The sequence below is a fragment of the Zalophus californianus genome, chromosome 3 (assembly GCF_009762305.2).
Source record: "Zalophus californianus isolate mZalCal1 chromosome 3, mZalCal1.pri.v2, whole genome shotgun sequence".
NCBI classification, from domain to species: Eukaryota; Metazoa; Chordata; class Mammalia; order Carnivora; family Otariidae; genus Zalophus; species Zalophus californianus.
The window spans coordinates 59348316-59367730 of record NC_045597.1 but is presented as its reverse complement, the minus strand read 5'-3'; the positions used below and the strand labels follow the sequence as shown (position 1 = coordinate 59367730).

Genomic DNA, 19415 nt, shown 5'->3' with positions numbered 1-19415 from the left:
TTTGAGCCCCATATTGAGTATATAGATTACTTAAAAATAAAATCTTTACCAAAAAAGAAAAAAAAAACAACAGCTTTTTTTAAGCTAGCTGTACTGTATAGTTGCATCTTCATTCTTTCCACTTGACATTCTATGTAATAAAGTTACTGAAAACAGCTGTTTTTCCTTTAAGGTGCATTAATCTCTGCCAGATTTATTTGGATATTGGACATCTGAACTATTCAGATTGAATTAAAATCAGATTTTCATTTTCCTAATAGAGATTCATACAAATTTAACGTATTTTCTTGCTCTGCAAGTAGTACTTACTGCTTTTTGTATCACAGTTATTCATTTTTACAAAAACATATTCATCAACTCTGGTGTTACTTATTGTTTATCTTTTTTCCTCAGATTTTGCCAGCATTATGTGTCCTTATATATCATACGGACATAAATGTAAGTAAAGTAGAATCTTAGATTTGGGATTTTGCTCTTGATGGGACTGAAAGGGTTATTTTTTAGACTTTTGTAAGTGTCAGCATATATTTTATTAACTTGTGAAGCTTCCACAATGTATATCTTTTTCAGAAATAGGATTAAGGTTTTATTAACTTTATATCTTAAATCATCTAGATAGCAAAAATACTGACTTCCAAAAAAAATACTGACTTCAGAGAAATTTCACATATGTAGTTATTTATCTGTGTCATTCATATTATTTTAAGTATCATATTTATAAAGTGGTAAAAACTTTATAAAGTACCTTCATATTTCTTTAAACTTCATTAGTCGGTTAAGCGTCCAACTCTTTGGCTAAGGTAATGATCTCAGGGTCATGGGCTTGAGCCCTCAATTGGGCTCTGCATTGGGCTCCATGCTTGGCACTGAGTCTGCTTGTCCCTCTCCCTCCCCCCTCTTGCTCTGTCTCTCTCTCTCAAGTAAATAAATAAAATCTTTAAAAAAATAAATCTTATTTGATTCTTATAATAGGATAGATATTATGCCACCATTCTATAGAATAAGAAACTGGGCCTCAGGGAAAGATTAAGTGATTTATCCAAGGTTGCAGAGCTTATAAGAATCAAAGTTGATGTTGGGGCGCCTGGGTGGCTCAGTCGTTAAGGCGTCTGCCTTCGGCTCAGTCATGATCCCAGGGTCCTGGGATCGAGCCCCACATCGGACTTCCTGCTTGGCAGGAAGCCTGCTTCTCCCTCTCCCACTCCCCCTGCTTGTGTTTCCCTCTCTCGCTATGTCTCTCTCTGTCAAATAAATAAATAAAATCTTAAAAAAAAAAAAAAAGAATCAGAGTTGATGTTCAAAACAGAGATCTTCTAAAAAAACAAAAACAAAGAAAAACTGAGATCTTCCGATGGCAGATCTTGTGTGCTTTCAATGAAACCACACTGCCTCCCAGGACAACCTTTGGAGGTATAGTATTGAAGAATATCAAGTATAGTTTTAAATGCAAAGGCATTTTCAGATGATTTGGTCATTACGTGAGATTTAGTTAAGAATTTACTATATATATTTACTATATATATTACTATATATATAATTACTATATATATATACTATATATATATAATTACTATATATATATACTATATATAAATATATTTATATTTACTATATATATATATATATATAAGAATTTACTATATATATTCAGATTTTTTTATTAGGTAATCTGAAAACTCCTCTTAATGTAGCAAAGCAAAATGTTACTCTTCCATGGAGTAAAATAATAAATTTCAGTGAATCTAAAATTGATTCTAGTGTTCATCTAGCATTGATTTGGCTTCTCTTGTTCTAGCTAAGATCTTTCTGATTTGCTGTATGTTTGTGTTTTTTATAATCCTGTCTTTGTTTACATACATATATAATACAAATGTATGTATGTTTGCCAGAATTAGGTGTGTGATTTATCATTGGGATGAAGAAAATACATCTTTGCTAATATTGAACCACATTTCTCTAGTTCATTTTAGAACTTTAAACTCTGGGAAGGAATCTTTGCATCCAAAGTAACTTGTCATTTGTGACATATTAGCCTGAAATGTCATGAAAATTAAGTGAAACTTGTTTAGCCATATACTATCTTATCTTCAAAATGAATATAAAAGTGACAAAGTGACTTATTAGTAAAAGTAAAAAAAAAATAACTATCTTAACAGCAAGAAAGAGTAAAATTATATCAAAAAAAATGTATTTGTTGCTAAATTTAATTCTAAGCATTCCAACAGCTAAGATTAAAGGGAAGATAAACAGAATATCTGATATTGCCATCAAGACAAAACCCAGGACATTATGGAATTGATTACAACCAAATGAAATCTTCCACCATCTGTTGATGATGTTTATTTGAATTTCAACTTTGTATTTGTATTAAAATGGCAAAGTACTGAGTTACAGGTATATTTGTCAAGTTTAACAAATACTCATGGATTATTAACCACTTAAGCCAGAATTGTGCTGTGAATTGTAGGCTCAAAGATAAAGAAGACAGAGAGACCCTGCCTTCTAAGACCTTTACATTAGTAGCAGGTAAAAAGAGTTGAAAGGAATGAACTTTTATTGATGACTTGCTATGCTGAACCTATTTCTGTAATATTCTTTTACCTTACTACGCCCTTATGTGGTAAGTTTTATTCTCCTATTTTATAGATAAGGAGTTTAAAATTCAATAAAGTAAAATAACCTAAGGGCCTATGTGATAAATAAGAGCTGTAGCTGAGACTTGAAGCTATGTCCCAATGCCTATGCTTTTTTTTTATACCATGATCACATAAGTACGGAACATGGTGTCAAAACAAAACAAAAGTGAAATAGAGGAATGACCAAGTTGCTAATTATGAGAGCACATGTTCTCTCTGGCAGCCAGAAAGCTTCACTGAGAAAGTAACATTTAAAACAAGTATGTGGAGAAAGATGGTGGTAGAAGTGGCAACAGAGGTAACAAAGATGATTATTTTAATAGCTAACATTTATTAAGGGTTGAAAATGTGCCAGGCATTATTTCAAGCACTTTTCATATGTTAACTCATTTATTCCTTATGAAAATGGGATTGGTACCACCATTATCTCCCTCTTACAAATGTGGTAAAAGAGGCAGATAATTAAGTAATCTGTTTAATGTCATACAACTGGGACAAGTAGTACTTTGTCAAGTTGAAAAGTCATTTCAGGTATATGAGGAAAGATATTAAAGACTCAGGAGCATACTTAGAGGGTTTGGAGAATACAGGTAGTTAATAACCCAACACATTTGCTGGGGAGTTAAGTTGCAGGGTTTTGAATCCTGTGTTAAGCAGTTTTGGCTTTATCTTGTGATCAGTGCAGAGTCATTGAAGATTTTTAAATAGAGGAGTGATGTGCTCATATCTGTTATGGTCCAATAACTTAGAAGAGGTATGCAGGGTTTGGAATGGGGAAGGTATGAATGTAAGTAGGCTTATTTTGCTATCATAATTGACTTAAAGAAGTTGATAAAGGTCTGAATTAGAAACAGTAATGGTTAAGAGAGGAAAAGTTTGGATATTAAGAGAAAAAAAATAGTAGAACTTCAAGAGGAAAGGATCAAATTGAAGGAAAAATAAAAATTACTTTGGCTTCTAATTGAGCAGTCCACATGGATAATAATTCCATAACCATCAGAAGGAGTAAAGCAAAAAGATGAGACTGGTAGAGAAAGATTATGAGTCTCTTGTAGGGCAGACATACTGATTCTGACTTACTTGTTGTTCCTCCATAGCAAAATTCTAAGAAGGAAAACACAATACAGACTTATTTATCAGTATTTAAGGGATTCATAAAAATATGGGAAAGGGGCTAAAAGTTGAATTCTAAGAAATGCTCTGCAATTGAGCAGTGACATCAAGGGAGGAAGGGCCAGCAAAGCAGTTGTTAAAACTAGAGAGGTGGAAGAATAAGTTATAAAGACAAAGAGTAGGGCGGGTGCCTGGGTGGCTCATTTGGTTAAGCTGCTGCCTTCGGCTCAGGTCATGATCCCAGGGTCCTGGGATCAAGTCCCACGTCAGGCTCCCTGCTCAGTGGAGAGCCTGCTTCTCCCTCTCCCTCTGCCTGCCTCTGCCTACTTGTGCTCTCTCTCTCTCTCTCTGTCAAATAAATAAATAAAATCTTTAAAAAAAAAAAAAACAAAGAGTAGGGAAAAATACGGCAGAAATTCAGTTTCTGAATCATACAGCATCTTATATACCATCTTAAGAGCTATATATCCTTTTTATGTAGCTGATAGTGAACCAAAGAATAATGGTCTAATTGATGATTCATACCATTAAGTGGAGTGTAGTTTTTAGGGGAAAGTGGAGTTGGAACGACAAATTGGTGGTGATTTTGTAGTATGGATGAGAAAATTAGCACCAGTACTAGAGCTTAGATATCAGGAAGACAAGAGAAGACTCTAAAAATGTTTCAGTGATAAATTTGCTGGGTTCAATATCGGTGGTAAGAAAAGAGGAAGTCATACCCATCTTTCTAATTTGGGTTTTAAGGTGTAGGACACAACGGAAAACAAGAATAGCAGCAGGCAGAGGAATGAAACAGCCAGAGTGACTTAATTTATGAGACAGTGACTAGTGAGAATGTTGGAGAAGCTGGGTTGGGTTGTGGAGATAATTAGTTGGTTTATGGATTGCAATATGCCTATGTGACATTAGAAGAAAAACTAAATTATTAACCCTTAGGATTAGAGAAAAAATCTGGACTGATTGAGGTCAATCTGTGTTTATTGCTTTCTAGTTAATTGTGCTTCTTAAAGTTAATTTGCAGTTGCAGTAGTTCTGTAGCATTTCGTTTTCCTGCTCTTTTCAAAGTTGTACATCCATGGCTTAACATGCCCAGACAATTTTGAGTGTTACCTAACATTTGATATCTAGCTTATTGTATTGCTGGTGCAAATGAAATTAATCAGTTGTAGTAGATTGGTTATGTGTGGAGACTTGATTGTTAGTGACACTTGATGATAAGCGTGTCAGTGATCCCTGAGACCACCCTCAGGTTCATTGAACTGCTAGAAAGAGAGAAAAGCTGTTACACTCATGCTTATAGTTTATTACAGCAAAAGGATACAGATTCATTTAGGAAAAACTTAGTTTTTTCCTTTCTGTGTAGGGAAAATCCCAGTCCTTCCCAGCTATGTGTTTATCTTCTGTATGTCTTCTTTACTATTCACACAGACTACTTCACTTCTGACACTTCTGGTTGCCAGATGTATAGGGTTTTCCCCACAACAAAAGGCAAGTCTCTGTGATACCAACTGGGTGACACAGTCTACCTGGAGAGAGTGTCTGATCCCACAGGTTAAGCATTCATTTCTCTCAGGTCGCACACTTCAGACACCAGTTGCAAGCCCAGGTTGTCACCTGGCTGTAGATCGGAAGTTCCAACAACTCGGAAGTTCCAACAACCCTGTCCTTGAGTTCAGTTAGGTTAATTTGTTAAAGTGGCTCACAGAACTCAGGGTAACACTTATATTTACCAGCTCATTAAAGGAGATGATAAAGGATATAGATGAAGAGATACAAAGAGCAAAATCCAGGAGGGCCCTAAGGGCAGGAGCTCTATCTAGGAAGCTCACAGAACCAATTTGTACTATTGGGATTTTTATGCACGTTTCCTCCTGTAGGCATGATCAGTTGTTAACTCCATTTCCAGCCCCTCTCCCCTCTCTGGATAGGGTTGAAAACTCCAAACTTCTAATCTGGGCTTGGTCTTTCTGGCAACCAGCATCCATCCAGGAGCCCACCCAGAGTCACCTCAATAGAACAAAAGATGCTCCTAGGTCTCTTATCACTTAGGAATTTATAAGAGTTTAGGAGTCCTGTGTCAGGGCAGGGTCAAAGGCAGATACTAGAACAAGAGATGTTCTTAGTGTTCTTATTGCTTGAGAAATTACAGGAGTTTTAGGAGCTCTGTGCCAGGACAGAGTGCCAGGGACAGACACCTATATATATAGATATTTATACTATTTACATGTATAAACATGTATATATTTTTTCACAATATTAAAATGAACAAAGGCAAAAGGCACAGAGGGTAGAGTTTAAGAGAAACCAGGTGCAAGCTTCCAGTTCTCCTCTCCCAGTAGAGTTGTAAGGACAGTGCTTTATTTTCCCAGCAGCCATGAGTGACACATATGAACGTATCAGCCCAGAACCTCCTGAACTTTGATGTGCAGGGTATTTATTGGGGGTTAGTCATATAGGCTTGGACAGCCCCCATGACTGCCCTTACCTTCTCAGTCTCCATCCCCTTCTGGAGGTTAAACTGATACAGTGTGGCCCACAACTTCAAGCAAACTAAAAGAGATATTCACATAAAATCACATTGTTGCATAAGCTATTTGCCCAAGATCTCAGGTATACAGTGTAATCAGGCAGGATAATCCAAGAGCTCAGAGGTTATTTCAAAGGAGCTAATCAAGAGCCGGTCCTTTTCTTTGGAATGTGTAGGATGCAAGTACCCCTAGTCTTCTAAGTTACCCATTACTGCATATAGGGATTAAATATAAGTACACAGTTGTAACCTGAATCAGCCCTAGTTGTCTCTGAAGCATGTGTGAAGTTGACATTCCATAGATATTCCATTGATATCTAATCTTCTAGGAAATGCTGTACATGTTAATAGCAGTTTTCTGTAACAGTGCCTAACAGGACATTATTTGTTAGCACATTTATTGGAGGTGACATAAATCAGTGAAGGTCTTTAAGCTGAGAATATTCTTATTGGCAGACTTTGAGTTGCTGGAGATTTTCCTTTGGTTCATATACCAGTTTTCAGAATTATTATCTCAAAATATTAACCATGTACAGTTGTCAGTCTTTTGAGTCTGTGCATATATGCCTTCTATTTTGTGTCTAGAGATCAGCTTTCTAGCGGTCTTCAAGTATCTGAAATATTAGCTGAAGTAAAAACTTTTAAAGCTTTCTAGTAGAGAAAAAACAGACATGAATAGTGAAAAAGTAGCCCAGGATTACTGAAGACTTTGTTGGCACATTATTAATCAGATGATTAACTGGAAGAAGAGTATACTCATTGACTATTAGTGGCTGTAAAAGCGAGATAGTTCAGTAGTTTAGCGTGGAAATCATGAAAAAGGGAAAACCAAGAAAAAAGAATAGTAGAGGGGGAGGGTGTAAAATAACAGAAGCAGCTTACATGGGAAAAGGCAACAAAAGGTAAAATTATAAGCATCAGAGATAGAGCGGCTGTTAGCCTGATAATGGAGATGAGAAAAGCAAACTTTGATGAAAACAGAAGAAGCTAGAGTGGCCTGATAATCACATGCTATGAACTTCAAAGTTTGTAGAACTTTTTTAATATGAAATTTTCAGGGGCACCTTGGTGGCTCAGTCGGTTAAGCGTCCAACTCTTGATTTTGGCTCAGGTAATGATCTCAGGGTCCTGAGATCCGAGTTTTGCATCAGGCTTTGCACTGGGTGTGGAGCCTGCTTAAGATTCTCACCCCCTCTCCCTCTGCCCTTCCTCTTGATCCTGCACATTGATGCGCGCTCGTGTGCTAGCTCGCTCTCTCTCAAAAAATGAAATAAAAAACATTTTTAAGTAAAATGAAATTTTCAGTGAAGACCCAATTATATTACTAAACAAAATTTAAGAGAGACTAGAGGTGTCTGCAGTTTCAGGAGGCCTAGGACTTCGCTGTAGCTTACCTTCCCCTACCGGTTTTTCAGATATTGTTGTGGAGATCCCACTGAAAATTATTAACTGACCTCTGCTAAGAAACCTTAACTATTTCATTTTTTCTAGGCCTCTGAATATTAGAAAAACGTAGTCTTCTGCTAGTACTAGGTGCCACATGATGGAGAAAAGGTTACATTTTATTTAGCAGCCTCCTAAAGTACAGGCCAAGGCAACCAGTATTGTTTTGTGAACATGGTTTATTCAAACACACTATTACGGATAGGTATTTAGGCTATTTCCTGAATTTTGCAAATATAAATAACATAGTAAATAATCCTGTGTATTTTCATATTATTGGAGATACACCTAAGGGTGAATCCCTAGAAACAGGATTGCTAGGTCAAAGAGTGAATGCATTATAATTTTGTTATATACTGCCCAAATTCCTTGTCTTAGAGGCTATGCCATTTTGTATTCCCCAGCAGCACCATAAAGTGACTTTCTCCATAGCCTTACAAATAGAATGTGGTGTCACATTTTTAATTTTTGCCAGTCTGATAAGTAAGAAACTGTGTATCAAGTTTTAATTTGCATTTCTTTTTTTTTTTAATGAGTGACATTGGACATGATTTCATATATTTAAGGGCCATTTTCAAATCTTTGCAAATAGCCTGTTTTTCTATCGGATTTTTGTCCTTTTTCCTTAGCTTTTAAGAGTTCTTTATATATTAAGGATATTAGGTCTTTATTTGTGATACATATTTCAGGTATTTTTCTAATTTGTCTTTTGTCATCGATATATTTTGCCATGCAGACTTTTTGCTTTTTATGTAAACAAATTTATCAGTCTCTTCTTTTGTTGAATCTAAATTTGTTTCCTAAGTTAATAGGTTTTTTATTATGTTAAGCAAATATCCATAAAATCCTATTTTGAGTGTTGACATCAAGAATGGGTGTTGAGGGGCACCTGGGTGGCTCAGTCAGTTAAGTGTCCAACTCTTGATTTCTACTTGGGTCATGATCTCAGGGTTGTGAGACTGAGGTCTGTGTCAGGCTCCCCACTGGGTATGGAGCCTGCTTAAGATTCTCTCTCTCCCTCTCCCCCGACTCCCCCCTTAAAAAAAAAAGAATGGGTGTTGAATTTTTCAGTGTCTGTGGAGATAACCATGATTTTTCTCCTTAAATCTGCTAATGTAACATATTAATGATATTTCTAAAATTGAACCATCTTTCATTTCTTTTTTTTTAAGATTTATGTATTTATTTATGAGAGAGAGGGAGGGAGAACGTGAGCAGGGGAAGGGACAGAGGGAGAGAGAAAATCCCAAGCAGACTCCCTGTTGAGCACGGAGCCCCATACAGAGCTTGATCTCATGACTGCAAGATCATGACCTGAGCCAAAACCAGGAGTCAGACACTCAACCAACTGAGCCACCCAGGCACCCCCCAATCTTTGCATTTCTTAAATAATTCCACTTGATCATCATACATTGTTTTCTTAGTGTGGTATGGGATCCTGTTCACTAATGTTTTAGTTAGAATTTTTACACCAGTATTCACATAAGTGATACTGGTTTGCAGTTTTACTTTCATGCTATCTTTATGAGGCATTAATGTTATGTTTTTATTGCTTTTTTTAATGTTTAGGTATTAACATTATGCTTCCTTTATTTTTTTATGCTCTAAAACAATTTATATAACATTGGGTCTGTCTGATCTTTGAAGAATGGTAGTGTTTCCCTTGGAACTTTGGGTGTTGGTACTACATGGGGTTAGTTCCTTGATGATTTTTTTATCTTTGCTATGGAAATTATCTTGCTTAAGGTGTCTCTCTCTTCTGAGGTCAGTTTTTGTAAACTGTTGTCCTGGGAAATTATTCATTTCATCTAGATTTTCAACTTTACTTCCACTTACTATTTACTATTCTTTTATTTTTAGCCTTTTTGAATTACTTAATTTTAGATGTGTCTCTTGTACACAGCATAGAACTGGCTTCTGTCTTGGGAGCCAATTTAAGAATCTTTTTCTTGTTTATAGGTGAGTTAATACTGTTCATATTGTTTGATATGTTTAGCTTCAACTCTGTCACGTTATTTTGTATAGTATTTTGAGTGTTTAATTTTCTATTTAGTGTGCTCTTTTTTTCTTAAAAGGTTCGTTTTTGTTCTAATGTTACCTTTATGCTTACACCTTTTATAATGCCCTTTTCTTCTATCTGATTTTAATAATATTTTTTGACTCCTAATACCTATACAATAATTGAGGAGCTTATTTGTTTTCTCCTTCCTCTTGCCTCATTCTCCCATTTTTGTATCTGCTTATCTTTTGCCAAATACAGGAAATTTTCTGCCATTATTTCTTTAAATATTTTTCAGCTCCACTTCTCTTGGGACTCTTGATGGCACAGTGTTAGATCTTTTGTTATTGTTCTACAGCTCTCATGAAGTTTGTTTTTCCTGTTAATCAGATTGGGTGATTTGTATTGATCTATCTTTGAATTTGTGGATTTTTTTTCCCTTTTTCAATTTTACTAGTGAGTCCTTCCAGTGAGTCTTAAATTTGGGTTACTTACTTTTTCCATTTAAAATTTTCTGTTTGGTTCTTCTTTATATCTTTTGTTTCTTTGCTGAGATTTCCTATATTTATTTGTTTTAAATATATTCCTAATTGTTCACTGAAGTATTTTTATGATAGTTCCTTGAAAATCTTTGTCAGATAATTCTGATATCTGTGTCATCTCGGTATTGACATCTGTTGACTGTCTTTTCCCTTTTGAGTTGAGAGGTTCCTGGTTCTTGGTATGACAAGTTATTTTTCATTTGTAAGCCTGCACATTTTGGGTGTTATGCGACTCTGGTTTCTATATAAATCTTATTACCTGTTACTGCCAGACTGGGTAGTAGACAGGCTTTGCCCACACACGCAACATCTGCAGACACCCTTCAGTAGGGAGGCCTGAGTGCTGGGTGGGATGGTAGGTGGGCTCAGCTCTCAGGCATAGCTCCCTTCTGTCCTCCCATTTTTGAAGTTGCAATATTTCTATTTCTTCAGAACATATACCATTTATAAATTATTCTTCCACTCTTATCCCACATTTATTTTAGTCTGTGATCTACAATGAAATATTTCCTCAGGCATCTCTTAGTTGAATGAAGCTCATTCTCTAGTGCAGAAGGTGTCAGCATATTTTCCTGAAAAGGACAAGTAGTAAATATCATGGGCTTTTGGAACCACATGGTCTCTGTCCCAGTAATGTGAGATAGTTTTACTAGGATATGTTACTTTTAAACACTTTACTCTCTTCCCCTCTCCTCTTCTCTGAAGTCTCACGTAGGCTTGGGGCAGGAGGCCCAGACAAAAACTAGAATTTAATTTTTTCTTTTCTTACACGTAATTTGAAATTTGTAGTCTTCTCTGACTCCTACTAATGCTGAGGGTGTGGGCTATATGTGTTTGTTTTTAAGATTTTATTATTTATTTATTTGAGAGAGAGAGGGCGCGCAAGCAGGGGGAAGAGGCAGAGGGAGAAGCAGACACCCCACTAAGCGGGAAGCCCAATGCAGGACTCGATCCCAGGGCTCTGAGATCATGACCTGAGCTGAGGGCAGATGCTTAACCAACTGAGCCACCCAAGCACTCCTATATGTGGTTTTATTTGCTCTTTTTATTCATCTCTTTACTTTTTGAAGGATATATAGATGGGTTTTAATTCAGGTGGCATTATTTTAAAGCAACAGAATGTCTTTAATTTGGATACCTTAGTAAGAAACATCTCCAGATTTCACATGAGATAAGATCTGTGCTTACATATAAACTCTTTGACTTTGAGTGAGTCAACAAACTTGAGTCTTTCTTTTATTATTTGCAAAATCAGATGGGTATAGGGCATGGTTTATACTCTCTGCTCTTCACTTGGAGACCTTTTTCAAGGGCTTTGCAAATAATTAGTTTTTCCCCCAAAGTTAAAATGCCAACTTATTTCTTTTAACTGTTTACTTTAATAGCCTGAAAAATTAATTATATTGCTAAACATGTTTGAAAACCACTAGTATCTTTTTGGTCTTTTCTAGCCATGAAGCAGCTGGTATATGGTCTTGTTCTGTATATAAAGTGTTTCCTTATGATTATTAGGTACTCAGTTTGTGGGGCAGAGAGAAAAACTTCTCTGCCTGTTGTTGTTTTTTTTTTTTTAAGATTTATTTATTTATTTTAGAGAGAGAGAGCGCACGGGCATGCACAAAAGCAGGGAGAGAGGCAGAAGGAAAGGGAGAGAATCTCAAGCAGGCTCAACTCCCTACTCAGCGCAGAGCCTGATGCGGGGCTCGATCTCACCACCCTGAGATCATGACCTGAGCCAAAATCAAGAGTCGGATGCTTAACCGAAGGAGCCACCCAGGCGCCCCTTGGCCTGTTTTTAAATTCATCTCTCTGATATATAAAGGCAGAAGTTAGGGTAGAAATTGTCTCAGACTTCTGTCTCATATTTGTGAAGAATGATCTGAGGTGGGTAGGCATTGAGAAAGTTCTGTGCTGCTTAGTAGATTTATCAGGTAAGCAGATATTTTTGCCACCAAACTAAAACATAAAGTTTAATTACTTTTTATGTCACTACCCCTGAGGTATGTTAATGTATTTTAAGCATTCAAACAAATACCTAAACTGGTAATTCTTTTTTTACTTTCTGTAGATTCTTGTAGATACTGTTTGGGCTCTGTCATACCTGACAGATGGAGGTAATGAGCAGATACAGATGGTTATTGATTCAGGGGTTGTGCCATTTCTTGTGCCCCTTCTGAGCCACCAGGAAGTGAAAGTTCAAGTAAGTATCTTACTTTTCTTACTTGTATAGAATTGTGTTTACTATATAACCTGTTAACTTGAACACCAGGCTTCAGTTCTGTCTCTATGTACATATCTTCCATATTTCTCCTCTATTTTACTGAAGCTGATTTTGTTGGTTTCCAAATCTTTATCTCACCCAGATTCTTTGCAGAGTTTCAAACTGACAATAGCCAGTTGTTGTTGAGGTCTCAGACATCTCCTCTAAGAAGGAGATGGCTTTTCTAAATGGCAATTCCATTGCCATTTTAACCAGACAAAATTAAAATGTATCGTCTTCTCCCACAAACCTGCTCCTCTTTATATATCCCCTTTCAGTAGACCACATAGGCCAAGCTTGAAACCTTGATTCCTCCTTTCATTTACCCTCCATTACAGAGTCCTGTTAATTCTTACTTTTTATAGCTTTCAAATCTGTCTGCCCGTTATGTATCTAGAGCTACTGATTTAGTTCAAGACTCTTTTTTTTCCCCTCCAAATAATTGCAGCAGCATCCTAGCTGCATTTCCTCCTCTCTCCTTTCTCCTCACTCTAATTAGGGGTAGGTGGCTGATAGATATTCATTCCACTTCTGCCAAAGTGATTGTCTAGATGGAAATATGTGCCCATTCCAGGCCTTTATTAAAATATTTCTGTGGGGGCGCCTGGGTGGCTCAGTTGGTTAAGCGACTGCGTTCGGCTCAGGTCATGATCCTGGAGTCCCGGGATCGAGTCCCGCATCGGGATCCCTGCTCAGCAGGGAGTCTGCTTCTCCCTCTGACCCTCCCCCCTCTCATGTACTCTCTCTCTCTCATTCTCATTCTCTCAAAATAATAAATAAATCTTTAAAAAAAATATTTCTGTGGTACTAAATTAGTAATAGATAAAAAATAGCTGCTATTAAAATGAACCTTTACTTTTTATTTTTTTTGAAACTTTACTTTTTAAATTTTCATTTCTTTTTAGTTTTTGAATCTTTTCAGAAGTTTTTCACACAATTTTTCTATATAGTTCCATTTTTTACAAGACTTATTTAAAATTCACAGTTGCCTCTCAGTTCTATGTAGTACTTTTCTAAGAATACAGTAAGTATCAATCATTTACCCCTTGCATTTTTACATTTTCTCAGGATTATGAAAAAAATAGAATCTGCTTCATCATAAACAAATAAATTTATAGAAAGTGTTTTATCCCCACCCCAGACGGCAGCCCTCCGAGCAGTTGGCAACATAGTGACTGGCACCGATGAGCAGACCCAGGTCGTTCTCAACTGTGATGTCCTGTCGCACTTCCCAAATCTCTTATCACACCCAAAAGAGAAGATAAATAAGGTAAGGCATATAATTGTCTCACTGGTGCATTTCTTTCTCTCTGTATATTTCATTTTTAACTGTCCCCTTGTTTTCTGTTGCTATTTGTTCGATCATGATTGTCTTCAAAACCACTGTAGTTAAGATGAGAATTATTTCAAATCACCTCTGCAGTTATTTTGTTATAAGTGCTGCCCTGATAAAATAACCAGTGTTTTTATTTAAATAGATTGGGCAGTAGCAAGAATCAGTAAATTAGTAGCCACTAAGTGAGAATACATACAGAATCTCTCATTGGATGGCTGGTATCTTTTATATACAGAGAGATCATAATTTAATCTCCCTATGAAATTAGATTGGACCAAAAGAGGCAATGCCTAAATTAAAGGATCAAAAAAGTCTTTTTTAAAATTTCAAAGTTGAGATATAAACTTATTATTAATTGTTTAAATATATACTTCAGTACTTAATTCCTTTTGTGTCTGCCTTATTTTACATTGCATAATTTTTTTAAGGTTCATCCGTGTTGGAGCATATATCAGAACTTCATTTCTTTTTATAGCTGAATAAATATTCCATTGTACATATATACCACATTCTGTTTATCCATTCATCTGTTGATGGACACTTGGAGTTTTTCTGCCTTTTGGCTGTTGTAAATAATGTTGCAGTGAACACTGGCATGCAAGTGGCTATTTGGGTCCCTGCTTTCAGTTCTTTTGGGTATATATCTAGGAGTAGAACTGCCCAGTCATATGGTAATTCTATGTTTGGCTTTTTGAGGAACTGCCAAATTGTTTTCCGTAGCGGCTACACCATTTTATGTTTCCACAAGCACTGTATGAGGGTTCCAATTCCTTTTTTTAAATTATTATCATAGCCATCCTAGTAGTTGTGAAATGATGTCTCGTGGTTTTGATTTGCATTTAGTTTAATGTAGTTTTATCTGCCTGAAATGCCACCATCCCCAAAACCAACAGAATTGATCATTTCTTCTGTGTCATAGCTATATTTCTATAGTTACTCAACTATAATTTGACAGTTGGATTCTTAAGAAAAGCATGTTGTCAAAAAGTGCATTTTATGAATACATTTGTTCCAATGAAAAGAAAGAAGCCAGAGTCTTTTAGACTCTGGGCCAGTTATTTTTACTGTAGAAATTTCAATAATATAGGTGATTTTTACAGCTAAATGTATTCCATAATTGGAAACAGAGCTGAGAAGTGAGGAAGCCGGACAGAAGTGGGTACAGAGAAGTTCTGGCCTGTGATTGATATGCTCTGAGTGAAGGTATCATGGGGGAAAGAAAAAGGGTTCGTATAGATACCCACTCAGCCTCAGCAGCCAGTTAGTCTCCTCAGAGGTTTTTCATCTTGAGCATTTGTGTTATTTGCACTTGGGATCATCATGGGACCCTCAAGGTGGAATTTCGCTCAGCATAATACCCTCCAGTTCCATCCACGTCGTTGCAAATGGCAAGATCTCATTCCTTTTGATGGCTGCATAATATTCCATTGTATTCCCTCAGCATTTTTCTAAACATTTATTTATTTTAGAGAAAGAGCATGAGCACACATGAATGAGTGAGTGAGTGCAGTGCGGGGGAGGGGGGGCCTAGGGAGAGAGAAAATCCCAAGCAGACTCCCCACTGAGTGCAGAGCCCAACGTGGGGCTCGATCCCAGGACCCTGAAATCATGACCTGAGCCCAAATCAAGAGCCAGACATTTAACCAACTAAGCCACCCAGGCACCCCATATTCCCTCAGCATTTTAGTTTGAAATTTTTCAAACCTACAGGAAATTTGCAAGAATAATATAGTGAGCACCCATATACTCTAAACACTGATTTACCAATTGTTAACATTTTAACCACAATTGGATGGCAAAATAACTTTACAGTTAACTTTTTTAATTGTAGAAGAAGAGACAACATTTGACACTAAAATTAAAATAGAACCTGGTTTGTGACTTATAAATCCTTTAAGGTTATAATAGTTTTCTTATAACTTGTTTAAAATGAGAGATTCTGTGTCACCTAATTGCTTTTTGGATGCATTCCCCCTAATGCAACTCAAGTGATGTTGTTACAGTATATGTAAACTACGTTAAAATAAAAATACAAATGCATTAAAAATAATTTTTCAAACAAAGGTACCCTGTATTTTGATCAATTATAGGAAGCAGTGTGGTTCCTTTCCAACATAACGGCAGGCAACCAGCAACAAGTTCAAGCTGTAATAGATGCTGGATTAATTCCTATGATTATTCATCAGCTTGCTAAGGTCAGTGGTATTATGAGTTTATCATGTACATTAATATAACCAAGATTTTTTGAATAAAGAATTCATATAATTATTTCTTTTTTAACCTTCAGGGGGATTTTGGAACACAAAAAGAAGCTGCTTGGGCAATTAGCAACTTAACGATAAGTGGCAGAAAAGATCAAGTGAGTTTGGAGAAACTATTAGGATTGTTAATACTGAAAAGTATACTACTCTTTTGTTTAGGAGCTGCTGATTGTTTATAAGCCCTGTGCTATGTTCTTTTTGGGGGAAAGATAATTATATAAATAAAAATGTTTCTTTTGTTGCCTAGGTTGAGTACCTTGTACAGCAGAATGTAATACCACCATTCTGTAATTTACTGTCTGTGAAAGATTCTCAAGTTGTTCAGGTGGTCCTTGATGGTCTGAAAAACATTCTGATAATGGCTGGTGATGAAGCAAGCACAATAGCTGAAATCATAGAAGAATGTGGAGGTAAGAGTGGATTGAAGAAAAATAGTTGAGCACTGGAATGCTGAAATAGTAGTTCCCTTAAAGACAACTAATTAGGAAGAAAACTGTCAGGAGACATTGCTGTTCCATCATCAAAGTATGTTGCTGTCCTTTGTTTGCTATGTTAGCATTCCAGGAGGATTTTCCAGCAAGCATTAGTCCATACTTTGGAAAAACTGGTTGTGAAGGTCACTCCGTGCCTTCCTAGAGGTTTATGTTGCTTTTTAGGTAACATAAACACTCCTCTTGAAGTCACAGTGCGTGAGAGCAAATTAAAAGCTCAAGAACCACTACAGGAGAGAAACATAAGCTTTGTTTAATCCAGCATTTCTTAGAATCCGTGATAGTAAAACACTTTTTTCATGTTACACCTAATATCATGTGATTCTGTGGACCTTACTTTGTGAAATACTATTCCATATTGTTGGAAAAGGTTAATGATTTCAGAATCATCTAGGTATTTTACTTCAGTCTTAAAATTGCTAGAGCTGCATGCTGAACTTAATGCCACAGAAGTTACTTTGAAATTTTAATGAGAAAACTGTGATTTGAAATATTACATTAATTATTTCTCTGATAATGACATATGAAATGTATTTTTAAAAGTTTTATTTTTAAAGGTACCTGTTCAAATATGTACTCAATTGCCCAAACCTTAAATTAATTCATTCTATTGTCATGTTTTATTTTGTATATTTTATTGACTATTATGTGTAGTTATACTACCCAATTTATTTTTTAAGAGAAAGCAAACACAATAGCATCATAAAATATTCAGACTGGAAGTACTTTCTCAATAACAAGAAGAAATTACCCTGGAGATGTTAAGGAGTTTTATCTATGGTCATAGAAGTAGATCTTCATACTATTAATTCACTGCTCATTCTGGTTTTAAGATATTTTGAGATAATTTAAAATTAGCATTGTAGTCTAATACAGAACAGTTAACCCCAGAGAGTTTAAGATGCAGAATTGTAACTCTTTGGCTTTTTATCAGTGTAGTTGTTTTGGTCTATGGGAGATATAATTAGGATACATATTTACTTAGTGTTTTATAATTTTATAAAGAACTTTACATCCATTATCTTTGACACTTATATTCCCATTTTTGTGGTTCTTTTAATTACTATATAAAGAAAAATGCAACTATTTCAAAATTAGCTAAAAAGACATTTCATGGAAGAATACTGTTAAGGATGTAAATTTATAGACTTGTGCATGTGATGCATGGAGTAAATATTGGGAATAGAAATGAAGGCATTCTATAGTTTTGAAAAATTGTTCCCGAATTTCATTGTGGCTATAAGATATAAGTACCCTATTTGATTGTTTTGTTAAAAGAAATTACTTCAAAATGTAAAGCTTTGCCTTCTATTTATATCAGTTAATCATGAAGTTTCTGAAAACTTGTATAAAAGTAATAACATTTGGAAAACAAAGGGAAAATTAAAAAATTACATAGTGTGCTTCCACTAAAACATTCTGGGGAGGCCTTGGTTCGAATTCTGTCACTGACTTGCCATGCAACCTGAAGTAAATCGCTTTACACCTCTGCACCATAGCTTCCTCATCTGTCAGATGGAGTGCTTAGGTGTTTTTTTTTTACTGTCTGCCTCAGATACAAATGTACCTCAGGGTTTCTAGAGGAAGAAATTAGTGGGATGCTGGTCCTCCAACCAGAGCAGCTCAGAGTTTTATCTGTTTGTTTTTGTTTTTTTTTTAAGAAAACTGTCATCTTTGGGGAGTGGTGGGAAGAAGGTGTTCTGAGTTCTTTTGGATTTTCCATGGTGAGAATGAACACAGTTTTTATTTGTGTCTGCTTGATTATTTGATTTTTTTGTTTTTATCAGGTTTGGAGAAAATTGAAGTTTTACAGCAACATGAAAATGAAGACATATATAAATTAGCATTTGAAATCATAGATCAGTATTTCTCTGGTGATGATGTAAGTATACATTAAAGTATGGTATGCCTGCATGTACATTAAAACCTGGACATACTCTAAGTTTACTAAGAATTTTCCTTTTATCATTAATACGACAAGTTTATACTATATTTCCATCAGATACTCTTGAGGTGGCATTTTCTAGTTATTTTTAATAATCTAAATTTTAAAAAATTAGTAATTGTTTTCCATCAGTTTTTTTATTTTTATTTTTTTAAGATTTTATTTATTTATTTGACAGAGAGAGCACAAGAGGGGGGAGAAGCAGAGGGAGAGGGAGAAGCAGGCTCCCCACTGAGCAGGGAGCCCGATGCGGGGCTCCAATCCCAGGACCCTGGGATCATGCATGACTGAGCCGAAGGCAGATGCTTAAACGACTGACTGAACCACCCAGGTGCCCCCATCAATCAGTTTTTTTTAAATACTGTGTCTGAAACATCATTATAAGGTAAAAATACAAAAATGGGTCTTCGAGGGGTACCTGGCTGGCTCAGTCGGTAAAGCATGAGACTTGATCTCAGGGTTGCAAGTTTGAGCCCCACGTTGGGCATAGAGATTACTTAAAAAAAAAAAAAAACAGTTCTTGTTGCATTTGTAATCTGTTAAATGGGAAGAAATAGTACAGTTGACTTTTGAACAAGTGTTTGAACTGCACAGGTCCACTTATAGGTAGTTTTTTTATATATATATAAATACAGTACAGTACTGTAAATGTATTTTCTGGGGCACCTGCATAACTCAGTCAGTTAAGCATCTGACTAGGTCAGGTCATGATCTCAGGGTCCTGGGATGGAGCCCCATTGGGGCTCCCCACTCAGCGGGGAGTCTGCTTATCCCTCTGTCCCCCTGCTCATGCTCTCTGTCTCTCTCTCAAATAAATAAAATCTTTCAAAAAACTGTATTTTCTCTTTCTTATGATTTTCTT

At 36.0% G+C, this 19415-nt stretch overlaps 1 protein-coding gene across 1 annotated transcript in view; it reads left to right on the top strand.

Annotated features, from left to right (window-relative positions):
* The window catches only part of KPNA3 (karyopherin subunit alpha 3), a 95800-nt gene that overhangs the window by 72869 nt on the left and 3516 nt on the right, over positions 1-19415 (top strand). Inside the window, exons 10-16 of the mRNA XM_027590500.2 lie at positions 394-438; positions 12329-12460; positions 13662-13790; positions 15947-16051; positions 16144-16215; positions 16365-16527; positions 18396-18490. Of these exons, the coding sequence (XP_027446301.1) occupies positions 394-438; positions 12329-12460; positions 13662-13790; positions 15947-16051; positions 16144-16215; positions 16365-16527; positions 18396-18490 (741 nt within the window). The remainder of the gene's footprint in view (positions 1-393; positions 439-12328; positions 12461-13661; positions 13791-15946; positions 16052-16143; positions 16216-16364; positions 16528-18395; positions 18491-19415) is intronic.